This window comes from Prionailurus bengalensis, chromosome D3 (genome assembly GCF_016509475.1).
Source record: "Prionailurus bengalensis isolate Pbe53 chromosome D3, Fcat_Pben_1.1_paternal_pri, whole genome shotgun sequence".
Lineage (NCBI taxonomy): Eukaryota > Metazoa > Chordata > Mammalia > Carnivora > Felidae > Prionailurus > Prionailurus bengalensis.
The window spans coordinates 21,202,748-21,216,579 of NC_057356.1; the positions used below are offsets into that span (position 1 = coordinate 21,202,748).

At 38.6% G+C, this 13,832-nt stretch overlaps 1 protein-coding gene across 12 annotated transcripts in view; it reads right to left on the reverse strand.

The window, feature by feature from the left end:
• The window catches only part of DEPDC5 (DEP domain containing 5, GATOR1 subcomplex subunit), a 127,029-nt gene that overhangs the window by 90,628 nt on the left and 22,569 nt on the right, over positions 1–13,832 (reverse strand). For all 12 annotated transcript variants that reach the window (XM_043557936.1, XM_043557944.1, XM_043557939.1 and 9 more), the window contains exons 11-14: positions 10,848–10,917; positions 10,213–10,285; positions 547–650; positions 185–259 (exon numbers count right to left, since the gene is read on the reverse strand). In XM_043557936.1, coding sequence (XP_043413871.1) covers positions 185–259; positions 547–650; positions 10,213–10,285; positions 10,848–10,917 — 322 coding nt within the window. The remainder of the gene's footprint in view (positions 1–184; positions 260–546; positions 651–10,212; positions 10,286–10,847; positions 10,918–13,832) is intronic.

The following is a 13,832-nucleotide window of genomic DNA, read 5'->3' on the forward strand; positions in this document are numbered from 1 at the left end:
TCTAAGAGCTAAATGTTGGCCATTAAAACCATCCAATCAGAAGTTACTTCTTTCAGTTAATCTTTGGAATACATGGGTGGGGAGATCTTCAACTGGGTCTGGGTCTTTGGACATTAGTAAAAAGAAGTTCACGGCCATGTGGTAAATAAGATGCCAGATCACCACGGCTTGTGTTCTTACTCACCATTGAATGACAGATTGATGGCCTCTAGGTAGTTTCCTTGTGCTGAGGTAGAATTATCTCCTTGAGGAAAGCCCTCTGAAGCAAAAGACATAAGAGAAGGAAAAGTATCCCATGAAAGATGAACTCTTAAAGAACAAGTGGAAAGTGTCTGGCTCCATAGGTCCCCCTACCCTGTAGTAGGTATACTATTGAACTTACTGCATATGTAATGAACAATTAGACCCAACTGGAAATAGAAACCTGACCAGAAGCAGAAACTCTGTCCAGCACTGTGAAAGAAGCAAGCATGAACCTCTCCTCTCCCAGACTCCATCCTACACCTCGTTTCCCTGCCGCACTTTCTGTCATTATGAATGCAGTACCTGCCTGTTCCAGTCGCACCAACACTGGATACTGGATAAAGAGTTTTTTAATGGTCACAAGGAGTGATGTCCACTCTTCTCTCCTCTCATTCTGCACCACCACTCTGAAAGGAATATTGTCATAAAATAGACATTGAGCAGCTATTACATACATCAGGTCTCTCACAGAATTTCAAAAGAAAGGAGAAGATGGGATTTCCAGGGTTAAGGTAATTTATCATATAATAAGTATTAAAACCAAGTGCATGTAACAAACATTAACAAAGACCTGTCTTACCAATAGTCATATAGATTGAAAACAAAAAGTAAGAAAATATTTAAAAATTGCCTTGAAATCATATTAATACCTAGTATTCAGTAGGAACATGAAATCTTCATAGAATGAATTATAATTAGGTGGTATATAAGATGCATAAAATAAAACATCTATATGTAGGTTTTACATATATATCTAATAAACAAATCTATGACAGGGAACTACATTAGTAGAAAGGGATAGGTGAGAATCTGTTTACTGTAGAGCTTGTGAACCTTAAAAACCTTAAAATACATGTGACTGTATTACAAAAAATAAAAATAAATGTGTGTGTATATGTGTGTGTGTGTGTGTGTGTGTGTGTGTGTGTATACATATACATACAGGTTTGCATGTGTGTGTATGCTAGGAATTTATCTTAAAGAAACACACAGGACCCAGAATAGCCAACCCAATATTGAAGGAAAAGAACAAAGGTGGAAAACTAACACTATCCAACTTCAAGACTTAACTATAAAGCTACAAATAAAGCTAAAGATAGTGTGGCATTGGTGAAAGAGTAGATAAATAGATCAATGGAACAGAATAAAGGGCCCAGAAACAGAACCCCCAAAATATAATCAGATTTTTTTTTAATGTTCATTTATTTTTGAGAGAGAGAGCTAGTGAGCACAAGCTGGGGACAGGTAGAGAGAGAGGGAGAAACAGAATCTGATGCAGGTTCCAGGTTCTGAGATGTCAGCACAGAGTCTGATGCGGGGCTCGAACCCACGAACCATGAGATCATGACCTTAGCCAAAGTCAGATGTTTAACTGACTAAGCCACCCAGGCACCCCAATAGATCTTTGACAAAGAAGCAAAGACAACACAATGGAACAAAGACATTCTTTTCAACAAATGGTGCTGGAGCAACTGGACATCCACACGCAAAAAATAAGAAAAGAAAAAGAATCTAGATACAGACTATACACCCTTCATAAAATTAACTCAAAACAGATCATAGACCTAAATATAAAATGTAAAACTATAAAACTCCTAAAAGATAACATACCAGAGAACCCAGATGACACTAGTTGGGGTGATGACTTTTTTTTTAAGTTTTATTTACTTGTTTTGAGAGAGAGAAAGTGAGAGAGAGTGTGCGGGTACTGGCAGGAAAGGGGCAAAGAGGGAGAGATAATCCCAAGCACACTCCACACTGTGACCGCAGAGCCTGACATGGGGCCCGACTCACCAACCATGAGATCATGAACCAAGTCAAAATCAAGTTGGACACTTAACTGACTGAGCCACCTAGACGCCCCTAGGGTGATGACTTTTTAGATTCAACACCAAAGCCACAATCCATGAAAGAGAAAAACTGATAAACTAGACCTTATTAAAATTAAATAACTTCTGCTCTGGGAAAGACAATGACAAGAGAATTAGAAGACAAGCCACAGACTAGAAGAAAATGTCAGCAAAAGACACATCTGATAAAGAACTATCATCCAAAAACACAAAGAACTCTTAAAACTCAACAATCAGAAATAAACAACCCAATTTAAAGATGGGCAGAATACCCGAACAGACACCTCACCAAAGAAGAAATACACATGGCAAATAAGCATAAGAAAAGATGCTTCACATCATGTCATATGGGGAAATGCAAATTAAAACAGCAATAAGTGACCATTAGAATGGCCAAAATCTAGAACACTGACAATACCAAATGCTGGTAAGGATATGGACCAATAGGAACTTTGAGTCACTGCTGGTGGGAATGTAAAATAATGGAGTTACTTTGGAAAACAGTTTGGTGGTTTCTTACAAAACTAAATATACTCCTATCATATGATCTAGCAATCATACTCCTTGGTATTTCCCCAAATGAGTTGAAAACTTAGGTGCACACAAAAACCTACACATGAGTATAGAAACTTTATTTATAATTGCCAAAACTTGAAAGCAACCAAGATGTCCTTCAGTAAAGGAATGGGACAAACTGTGATACATCCAGACAATGTAATACTACTGAGTGCTAAAAAGAAATGAGCTATTAAGCCATGAATATTACTTAAATATATTACTAAGTGAAAAAAGCCAACATGAAAAGGTTACATACTATATGATTCCAACTCTAGGACTTTCTGGAAAAGGCAAAACTGTACAGACTCTAGAAAGATCAGTGGTTGCCAGGGGATGGGGGTTGGGGGGAAAGGATAACTGGAACACTAAGGATTTTTAGGGCAGTGAAAATACTCCATAATGATGGAGACATGTCATTATATATTTGTCCAAACCAACAGAATATACAACACCAAGAGTGAACCATAAGGTAAACTATGGACTCTCAGTGGTTATGGTATATCTGTGTAGGTTCATTAATTGTAACAAATGCACCACTCTGGTGAGGAATGTTGATAATAAGGGGAAGGGCATTATGTATGTGTGGGCAGAAGAGGTGTATGGGATATCCCTGTAACTTCTCTCAATTTTGTTATGAACCTAAACAGCTCTAAAAAAATAGTCAAATTAAAAAAAAAAAAAAGACAAGAAACATTCAAAATGCATAACTATATATGTATTTATATAGATACATAGATACACAGTGGTACATAGATCAATTTTAAAATTAGAAAAATATTAAATATCTAATAAGGAATTAAATTGTGATAAAATTTTAGACTATGACAAACTATTATATAACTACCAAAAATTATATGATTCTCTGATAATTGTTTAATATGAATAATGGGTATATGAAGGCTCATAATGCTATTCTCTCCACCACAATACATCTGATTTTATTAAAAATAAGACAAGCCAGGGGCACCTGGGTGGCTCAGTCAGTTAACTGTCCCACTTCAGCTCAGGTCATGATCTCACAGTTTGTGGGTTCAAGCCCATGTCAGGCTCTGTGTTGACAGCTCAGAGCCTGGAGTCTGCTTCGGATTCTGTGTCTCCTTCTCTCTCTGCCCCTCCCCAACTTATGCTCTGTTTCTCTATGTCTCTCAAAAAATAAATAAATGTTAAAAAATAAAATAAAATAAAAATAAGACAAGCCAGGGGCACCTGGGTGGCTCAGTCAGTTAAGCATCTGACTTCAGCTCAGGTCATGAGCTCACAGTTCGTGAGTTTGGGCCCTGCGTCAGGCTCTGGGCTGACAGCTTAGAGCCTGGAGCCTGCTTCGAATTCTGTGTCTCCCTCTCTCTACCCCTCCCCTGCTCATGCTCAGTCTCTCTCTCTCTCTCTCTCTCTCTCTCTCTCTCTCTCTCTAAAAAATAAAACAGGGGCGCCTGGGTGGCTCAGTCAGTTGAGCAACCAACTTCAGCTCAGGTCATGATTCCACGGTTTGTGAGTTAGAACCCCGTGTCAGGCTCTGTGCTGACAGCTCAGAGTCTGGAGCCTGCTTCTGATTATGTGTCTCCCTCTCTCTCTGCCCCTCCCCCACTCATGCTCTGTCTCTCTCTAAGAAAGAAATAAACATTAAAAAATTTTTTAAAATAAAATAAAAATAAAACATTAAAAAAATTAAAAATAAATAAGTAAAACAAGCCAAAGAAATCATCCAATTTTAAAATGGGCTAAACAGAAAAAGATCTGAAGAAATATATATCACAGTATTTATTTTTATTTTTATATTTTGAAGTTTATTTATTTATTTTGAGAGACAGAAAAAGTGAACTGGGGAGGGGCAAAGTAAGAAGAAGAGACAGAATCCCAAGCAGGCTCTGCACCGCCAGCACAGAGCCTGATGCAGGGCTCGAACTCACATACCATGAGATCATAACCTGAGCCGAAACCAAGAGTTGGACGCTAAACCAACTGAACCACCCAGGTGGTTCACACAGTATTAAAAGTACTTCCCTTTGGGGCGCCTGGGTGGTGCAGTCGGTTAAGCATCCGACTTCAGCCAGGTCACGATCTCGCAGTCCGTGAGTTCGAGCCCCGCGTCCGGCTCTGGGCTGATGGCTCGGAGCCTGGAGCCTGTTTCCGATTCTGTGTCTCCCTCTCTCTCTGCCCCTTCCCTGTTCATGCTCTGTCTCTCTCTGTCCCAAAAATAAATAAAAACGTTGAAAAAAAAATTAAAAAAAAAAAAAAAAAGTACTTCCCTTTGGATTGCAAAATCAGACAGAGGGTAAGACAAAAAACAAAAAAAGATGAAAAAATTAGCTAAGAAGATGAATATATAACTCATAAAAGAAAAATACAAAGGCCAATAAGTATAGGAAAATGTTCACTCTTGGTAATAAAAGAAATGACTATTAAGACTCAGTGAGATAACTTCTTTCCCACTCCAATTGGGAACGAGTCAGAAAAAGGAAGAAAATAGTATTCAGTATTGATAAAAAAAAAAAAAAAAAAAAGAGAAATAACATGGTTACTGGGAAAATAGGATTTTTCACTTCAATGTTTTTGGAGGGCAATTTGGCTATAAAAATGAAAAGTCTGAACAAAAACAAAGTATCTTTGACCCCATACCTCCATTTCTGGGAACTTATCTTAAGTGTATGTTGAAGGTTATGCCAAGTTATAAGGGTATAACTAAGGTCATCAGGTTATGCTAAGATTATAACTAAGGTTATGCTTACAGACTGTAAGATCATTCATTGGTAGAACTTTGACAATAGTGAAAAATTGAAAATCACCTCAATGTTCAATAATAGTTGGCAATCAAATGAAATGTCTACACAGCAATAAAAATGATGCTGTGGAAGTAGAATATTTGACATCAAATGGCATTTGTGATACAGTAGGTGGAAAATGCCAGTGTTTTATTTTATTTTATTTTATTTTATTTTTATTTTATTTTATTTTAATTTTGTGAGAGAGAGAGAGAAAATGTGTGCAATTTGGGAAGGGGCAGAGAGAGAGAAGAGAGAAAGAGAATCCCAAGCAGGCTCTTCACTGTCAGCACAGCGCCAGATGTGGGGCTCAAACTCACAAATCATGAGATCACAACCTGAGCCGAAATTGGATGCTTAACCAACTGAGCCACCCAGGAGCACCCCCATGCCCTGGAAAATGCCGTTTTAAAAAAAAGCATGGGAGTCTGTAATGACATCTCTGTGAAAACTGTTTTTTGTCTCTGTAAACAGAGAAGTGGGTTTGATGCTCTCAGGTGATGATGACTGCATCTGGGAGGTGGAATTGAAAGTGTTTTGAATTAGTCTTAACTATACTTTGTGATTTTCCTAAAATAAACCTGTATCATTTTTATAGAAAGAAAAACACAACCAAAGCTTCTTTTGCTCTAAAAAAAAATGTTGTGGATGACTTTTTAATGATGTGGGGAAATTTTTTTTAAGTTTATTTATTTTGAGAGGGAGAGAGAGGGAGAGAGAGGAGACAGACAAAATCCCAAGCAGGCTCTGCTCTGTCAGCACAGAGCCCAACACGGGGCCCAATTCCACACACCCTGAAATCATGACCTGAGCCAAAACCAAGAGTCTGACACTTAACCAACTGAGCCACCCAGGCACCCTGGGAAATTTATATTAATGATATGTTCATATGCATATATAAATCTACATTCATAACTCATACCTTCATGTTTTATATAATGTTTTAATATGTCCATAATTATATTCAAATGAATTCATACTCATTATGTACAAATGGCTTCATGTACTCTTAAGCCACAAGAGCTCTCAAGGGTCCAGGAATCAGGGGTGCATGGCTGGTTCAGTTGGTAGAGTATGCAACTCTTGATCCTGGGGTTGTGAGTTCAACCCCCATGCTGGATCTAGAGATTACTTAAAAAATAATAATAAAGAGGTTCCAGGAATCCACTGAAGTGGTTTGAAGAATTTATCAGTGTAAAGGGATAAATGGTAATAATGTTGGGGGAAGAAATGGCCCATCCTTTCATGAAATTCTCACAGGGATACAGGACCCAAAAGAAGATCAACAAATACTTTAAAGTAAGATCAGTATGGGGAAGAATACAGTGGTCAAAAGCACAGACTCTGAATTAGACTGAGTCAACTGCATCCTGTCACTTAATCCTCCATGGGCTTTGGATAAGTTAAACTCTGTATCCAAGTGTCTACATCTATAAAATGAGATGAGTAACTATCACAAGGAATGTTGTGATATTTAAATGAAACAAGATGCCTAAATTTGCTTAGAATCAGGCCCCGTACATAAGTCCTGAATACAAATGATAATTATTACCATCTTATTTTCACCTCAATAGTGAAGCCACTATTATTTTCTATCTTGTGCTCTTTTATAGATTTTTCAAAATTTCTACAACAAAGATGCATTATTTCTTCAGTGATATAAAAAGGTAATCCAACAAGTGATAAAGGAAATACAGTTGTCCCTTAAACAACATAGGGGTTAGAGGCAGTGATGTCCCTGCCCTGTGCAACAGAAAATCTGCGCGTATGTTTTGACTCCCTGAAAACTTGACTGGAAGCCTTACTGATAACTTAAACATTAATATATTGTCCATTAATATATTGTGTATGTTATAGGTATTATATATTATATTCTTACAATAAAACAAGCTAGACAAAAGAAAGTGGTATTAAGAAAATCACAAGTTGGGGAGGGGGGGAGCCTGGGTGGCTCAGGTGATTAAGCATCTGACTCTGATTTTGGCTCACATCATGATTTTGTGGGTTGTGAGTTTGAGCCCCAAGCTGAGCTCTGCACTGGCAGTGTGAAGCTTGCTTGGGATATTCTCTCTCTCTCTCTCTCTCTCTCTCCCCCTCCCTCCCCTATTTGTACTCTCTCTCTCTCAAAATAAATAAAGAAAAATAAAAAAGAAAATCATAAGGAAAATACCTTTATAGTACTGTCTTGTAGCTATCAAAAAAAATCCACATGTAACTGGATCTGTGCAGTTCGAACCCATGTTGTTCATATTGTAAAAACAAAAACAAAAGATTAAGCTAATAATGATGCATGATTCTAGGAAGAAATCTGGATCAGGAAAAACATTTCAATAAGGAATATTAGGACAATTGGCAAAATCTTACATTCTCTTACAAAGTCCTTGGTCCTTAAAAGATGATAATGAAGTAGAAGATAATCATGTGTCTACTAAATGTTAATAATTGGTAAATCTAGGTGAAAAGTATACAGATTCATCATATTCCTCTTTCAATGTTCTCATAATTGAAAAGATTTTGAGATAAAAAGTTAAAAAGTTTACTCCAAAAACAGCCTTAAAAAGTTTCATAATTTGTCACTCTTTGGTGCTTATCCACAATTTACGGTTTTTTTTAATATATATATAATTACTAAAGAATATTTATTCTTTAGAAATGCTATTACAAAGTTGAGAAGGGAGAGAAAAATACAATTGGCATTTGGTGTTGGCTTCAGACTTAGGAGGGAACTAGCTACAAAGAAATATGTTTAAGGCTCCAGTTGGGAGGGAGGGGAGAGGATTGGACATCTGACACAAAAACTAAACCCACAAAGTAAACTGTTACTGTAGAACACAAAGACATTGTATTTCAGAGTTTAAGATAGGAAGGGAAACTAGCAAAGGGTTCCTCCTCTGGGTTACAGAGGGAAACAGTCTAAGGAAGCAAGACTGAACCAATGACAGAGTAGTGCATTTGAGAGAAGCAGTCTCTAAGGGCTTTAACAAGTATAGTTAGTTGATGAAATGTGCTCAAAGGACTTGGTTTTTACTTTAACATAAAATCTTGGTACTTCAGGCAAGAATAAAATAATCCATTTAAAATCTGTAAAGCAAAAGGGTTTCTTTTTATTTTTTTTAATGTTTATTCATTTTTGAGAGAAAGTATGAGCAGAGGAGAGGCAGAGAGAGAGGGAGAGAGAAAGAATCCTAAGCATTCTCTGTGCTGACAGCAGAGAGCCCAATGCGGCGCTTGAACTCACAAACCATGAGATCATGACCCAAGCTGAAGTTGGACACTCAATCAACTGAGCCACCGCCCAGGCACCCACAAAAGGGTTTTTAAAGTCTGTTTTGAGATCTACTCTAGCTTCCACCTGAAGCACCAAGAATCACGTGATAAACTTCTCCACAGATCTGAGAGTTTAAAAGATCAAGGGCCTTCAGCTCCAGGCCCAAGTGCAACCCATCCGACTGTATCTACTACGCTTCTATCATCTCACAAAGCATTCCCTTATTCAGGGGCACTGTCAGCACATCTGGACTGATGTGCATTCCTGATAAGTGTTACAAAAAAGGTCCAACCTAAATCCCATCAAGTCTTTAGAGAGGGCTTCTCAACCTCAGCACCATTGTTACCTTGAGCTAAATAACTTTGCAGCGGGGGCTGTCCTGTGTGCACTGCAGGATGCATAGCAGCATCCCTGGCCTCTACACAGTAGGTATCAGTTATACAACCTCCCCTTCCTACCTATCCTATACCATTTTGACCAAAAGGAAAAAGAAGTCTCTAGACACTGCCAAACGCCCGGGGTGAGTGGAGAGGGCAGCTAAATTGCCCCAGTTGTAACCTCTGATTTACAGAAAATAAGTACCACCACAAGGATGCAATGAGACAAATCCAGAAGGGGTCCTCCTTAGCCTCCCTACTCAAAATGGGGTACAGAAACCAACATATGCAAGCATAGAAACTAGTTAGACATGCAGAATCTCAGGCCCACCCCGGGACTCCTGAACTGATTGGACTCAGCACAATCCCCAGGGGAGGTTCATAGGCACACGGAAGTTTGGAAAACACAGTACTACAGAACTACCAACTCAGAGTCTTCAACATGTCACATGTTTGGGGACAAAAAGGAAGGGTGAAATTGCTTTAGATTAAGACTTAACAGGTAGATTAAACAGAAGTTATCAGAGAATTAATGAAACCTAAATATGTACTAGATATTAGATGATATTATAGAATTGACTTTGTCCAATGTGACCATGATATTGTGGTTATATGTGAAATCAACCTATCTTTTAGATATGTGTAAGAACAAAATGTCATATTTATAATTTACTTTAAAATAAAATGTAGCCAAAAAACAGATGAAGCAAATGCGGCATAATAATAGCTGTTAAATCTAAGTGTTGGGTGTGTGAATTTATTATATTATTTGTTCTTCTTTTCTATGAGTTTGAAATTTTTCACAGTACAAAGTTTGAAAAGTCTAAATGCAATCTGGTAACCTGGATTGGATGCTGGAATGAAAAAAGGTACATAAAGTGGGAAAACTGATGAAATATGAGAACTGTCTGAACTCAGTTAATAGTACTATACCAGTGCTAATCTCATAGTTTTGACAAATGTACCATAGTTAGGAAATATTAACAAGGAAAACTGGGTGAAGGGTATATGTGAACTCTCTGTGCTACCTTTGCAACTATTCTGTAAACCTATTATGCCAAAATTAAAGGGTTACTTTTTTTTTAAGTTAGGAAAGAAACAGCCAAGAAAAAGGGGGGGGGGGTGGGGGGGTGGGCATAGCAAAGCCTCAAACATACTTATAAAAGTCTTCATAGTACCGTCCCTTGTGATCCTGTCGAATTGAGGCTCGGTTTATTTCAGGAAATTCATCTGAGAAAGAGAAAACAACACATGTAGATCAGGTTGAGAAGAGAAATTCAGTTTATCTGCTCCTCCTTCTGGGTTGAAGATTTGCATTACCAAAATAAATGAACAAATGAATGAATGAAATTATATCAGGTTGGCTTTAAGATGAATCATGGCCCACAGACTTCTTGCATCCACTAATGGACTGTGTTGTTTTCCATTTTACCCTACGCTCATTAGAGAAAAAGTGGGAAAGATGAGTGGGAAAGATGAAAAAGGGAAAGATGATAAAGAATGGATGGAAAGCTTAATAAAAAGAACTATAGGGGGTGCCTGGGTGGCTCAGTCGGTTTAGCGTCCGACTTCAGCTCAGATCATGATTTCACAGTTTGTGAGTTCAAGCCCCATGTCAAGCTCTGTGCTGACAGCTCAGAGCCTGGAGTCTGCTTTGGATACTGTGTCTCCTCCTCTCTCTGCCCCACCCCCCATACTCATGCTCTTTCTCTGTCTCTCAATAATAAACATTAAAAAAAAATTTTTTTTTAACTGTTAGCATTAAAAAAGGAACTGTAGGAGAAAGACTTACCAAGAGATTTTGCATCATAGAAAGTTCTAGAAAATAGGACCACTGTCACTTCATGACTACAGTTCTTCTCCTAGGAATGAGTAGAGAAAAAGCAGCTCAAGTTTATTTCATTCACTTCATGATGAAGCAGCCTGCATTAACATAATATTCTCAATTCTAGGAGACTCAGTGGCAGCACACTGTATTGGATGATGTCACATCATTGTAGGTTGCATGATGCAGTGAACAGAGCACTGCTGGAGTGAGACGATGCAGGTTGAGTCCTGGCCCGGAAGTTTACCACTATGTAACCTTGGGCAATAGTCCCAGGGATGCAAAAAGTGCTTCGAAAACAGCAAATCATCAATACGTATGGGTCACTATCTCTGTTCTTGATTTGGCATGAACTAGATGAACCCAATATCAAAGGATCATGGTATTTGTACCTGCTTCATGGTGTTTTTAAAATTTCTTCAGAACCATAGTTTAGGAACAAGAACAGAACGCATAGTGCTGAATGTAAGAATCAAATACACCCCCCACATCCTACCACTGTCATAAAATCAGGGTTGGGAGCTGCTCAAGATGCAGCAGTTGAAGCCAAGGTGTCACAGTATCTTTGGATTGAGATGGGGACTAGTGAGAATAAACATTTCCATGGAGTCTGGAAATCAACGTTCTGGAAACAGGGTGTTTACAGATAGCATGAAATGTGGCTTGCACCAGTAAGCCAGCAAGCCCAGTTTCAGTTCCTCACGGATCTTCGAAGATGAGTGCTTCCACTGACCAACCCCATCTCTAACCCACCATGTTGACTGACTACACAATTCAGCATTTACCGTGTAAGGTATATATACAACATGATGCACATAACATGCCACCTTATATTCCCCCATGGATATATCTCAAGTGGACAGAAATTCCTAAATACAAGCAACAGCACCAAGAGCAGAGTGCTAGGAAAGAGCAAATCTTCATTAGTCACCTACTAATTTATTGGATGCCCAGTGCTCCAAACTCAACTCCAAATTTATCTGACTTTGGTGTAAGTGATAAATAAGAATAAATGCCTTACAATGATTGGACTGGTATGGGTATATGAGCCTCTCAACTCATGTGACAGTGGGGCTAACATACAACAGGTGGCATGGCCTGGGGTAATAATACAGACAGGATAGCACAGAGGCCATGATCTCAGGGTAGCTCTGGGAGAATGGAGGGCACCAGATGAGAATCCTCATTCTGCTTTCACATGCTGTTGATCATGGGCAAGTTACCCAACTTCACTGAGCTGTACTTTCCCTACCAGTATTAACAGGAGCAAGAGGATTGAGTGAGATAATGTAGGCAAAACACATACCATGATACTAGGTATGTCAAAATACTCAATGAATGTTAACTGGGACTACTACTATTATCCCCACCCCTACTATATTTTGGGCTCTGAAATGAATTCATGAACTCCCATGCTCAATCCTGCTGTCCACAGTGTTAGCTGTAAGTTATTCAATAGGAGGCATAAAGAACAACCGAGGTGCCTGGTGGCTCAGTTAGTTGAGTGACTAACTCTTGATTTTAGCTCAGGTCACGATCTCACCGTTTGTGGGATCAAGCCCCATGTTGGGCTCTGTGCAGCACAGCACAGAGCTTGCTTGGGATTCTCTCTCCCTTTCTCTCTGTGTCTTCCCTGCTTGCTCACTCTCTCTCTCTCTCTCACTCAAAATAAATAAACTTAAAAAAACTGTAAAAAGGTATAAACAATGTTCACCTTCACCAAATATCATTAAATCAATACAGAGTGGCTACAGAGAGTTATTTTAATCCATTTTCAAGCTCCCGCTTTAAAACCAAGTTTTAAAAAAATTTTAAAACCAAGTTTTAAATTTTTAAATTTAATTTTTAAAACCAAGTTTTAAAAAAATTAACAAATCCTAAGAGTGAAGTCCTATAAACTAATGACTAGGCCTATGCCAAACCCTACCCCTATTATCTAATCAAAAGTCCATTCATAGACTGTAGGGTGAGGGGACATCTAAGGGACACTGAGTCAGACTTGAAATGGAGGTTTTCACACACCCAATACTGAAATGGCCACATCCAAGGTGACCATTAGTTAGCCCACCTCAAACTTTAGCCCCTGTACTCAGGCAGACACAAAGGCCTCATCACTGTTAAGCCACATGACTGCAGAAGCCTCCTGGCTGGTCTGCTTAATTCCATGTGTCACTTCACCACAGTGCTCCTGGCCACTTGGACTACTCTTTCCTCAAATTTTCCCCAGCTTTGATCATATTGACCACTTGCTTGAGAATCTTTAATAGTTCCCACACTTCCTGTGAAGTCCAAACTGCCTGGCTTGATGTGACCCCATCCTTTGAATCTATCTTACTACTTAATTATTCCCTACACTAACCCTCTGTGAAGTTGCCTAAGACCATACCCTACTCTCATGCTCATCTACACCCTTTTGTTCAAACTGTTCATCTGACATACCCTCTCCATCTTCCTTTCCAACCATCCAAACCTTCCTCAGTCTTCAGGTCCAAATTCAAAAGTAAATAAAATTCTAACCCCTAAAACATATGGCTTTCTATTGTTTCAAATATGTAGATGCAAGCTCCCCAGCAGATCCGTAAGTTCTCTGAGGGCAAGCGTCATCTATTTCCATACCCTTCACAGCTGATGGATAGTGCCCCCATATTGCTGAGGTAGGAAGACGGTACTTAGATTCAACTGAGACCTTACTATGTACAGATGCTTTAAAACACCTTGTGAGGCAGGGACTATTATAATCTCTATTTTGCAGAAAAGAAAACAGAGGCTCAGAAAGACTGACTACTCCAAGATTAAAAAAAAAAAAAAAAGCTAATCAGAGCAGAATCATAATTTTAAACCCAGTCCGTTTTTATCCAAACCCCACACTCTTTGCCACAACATAATGTGACCTCAAATAGCTCTCCTACATTAGGTCTTTGATCCCCCTTGAGTTAATTTTTGTATATGATG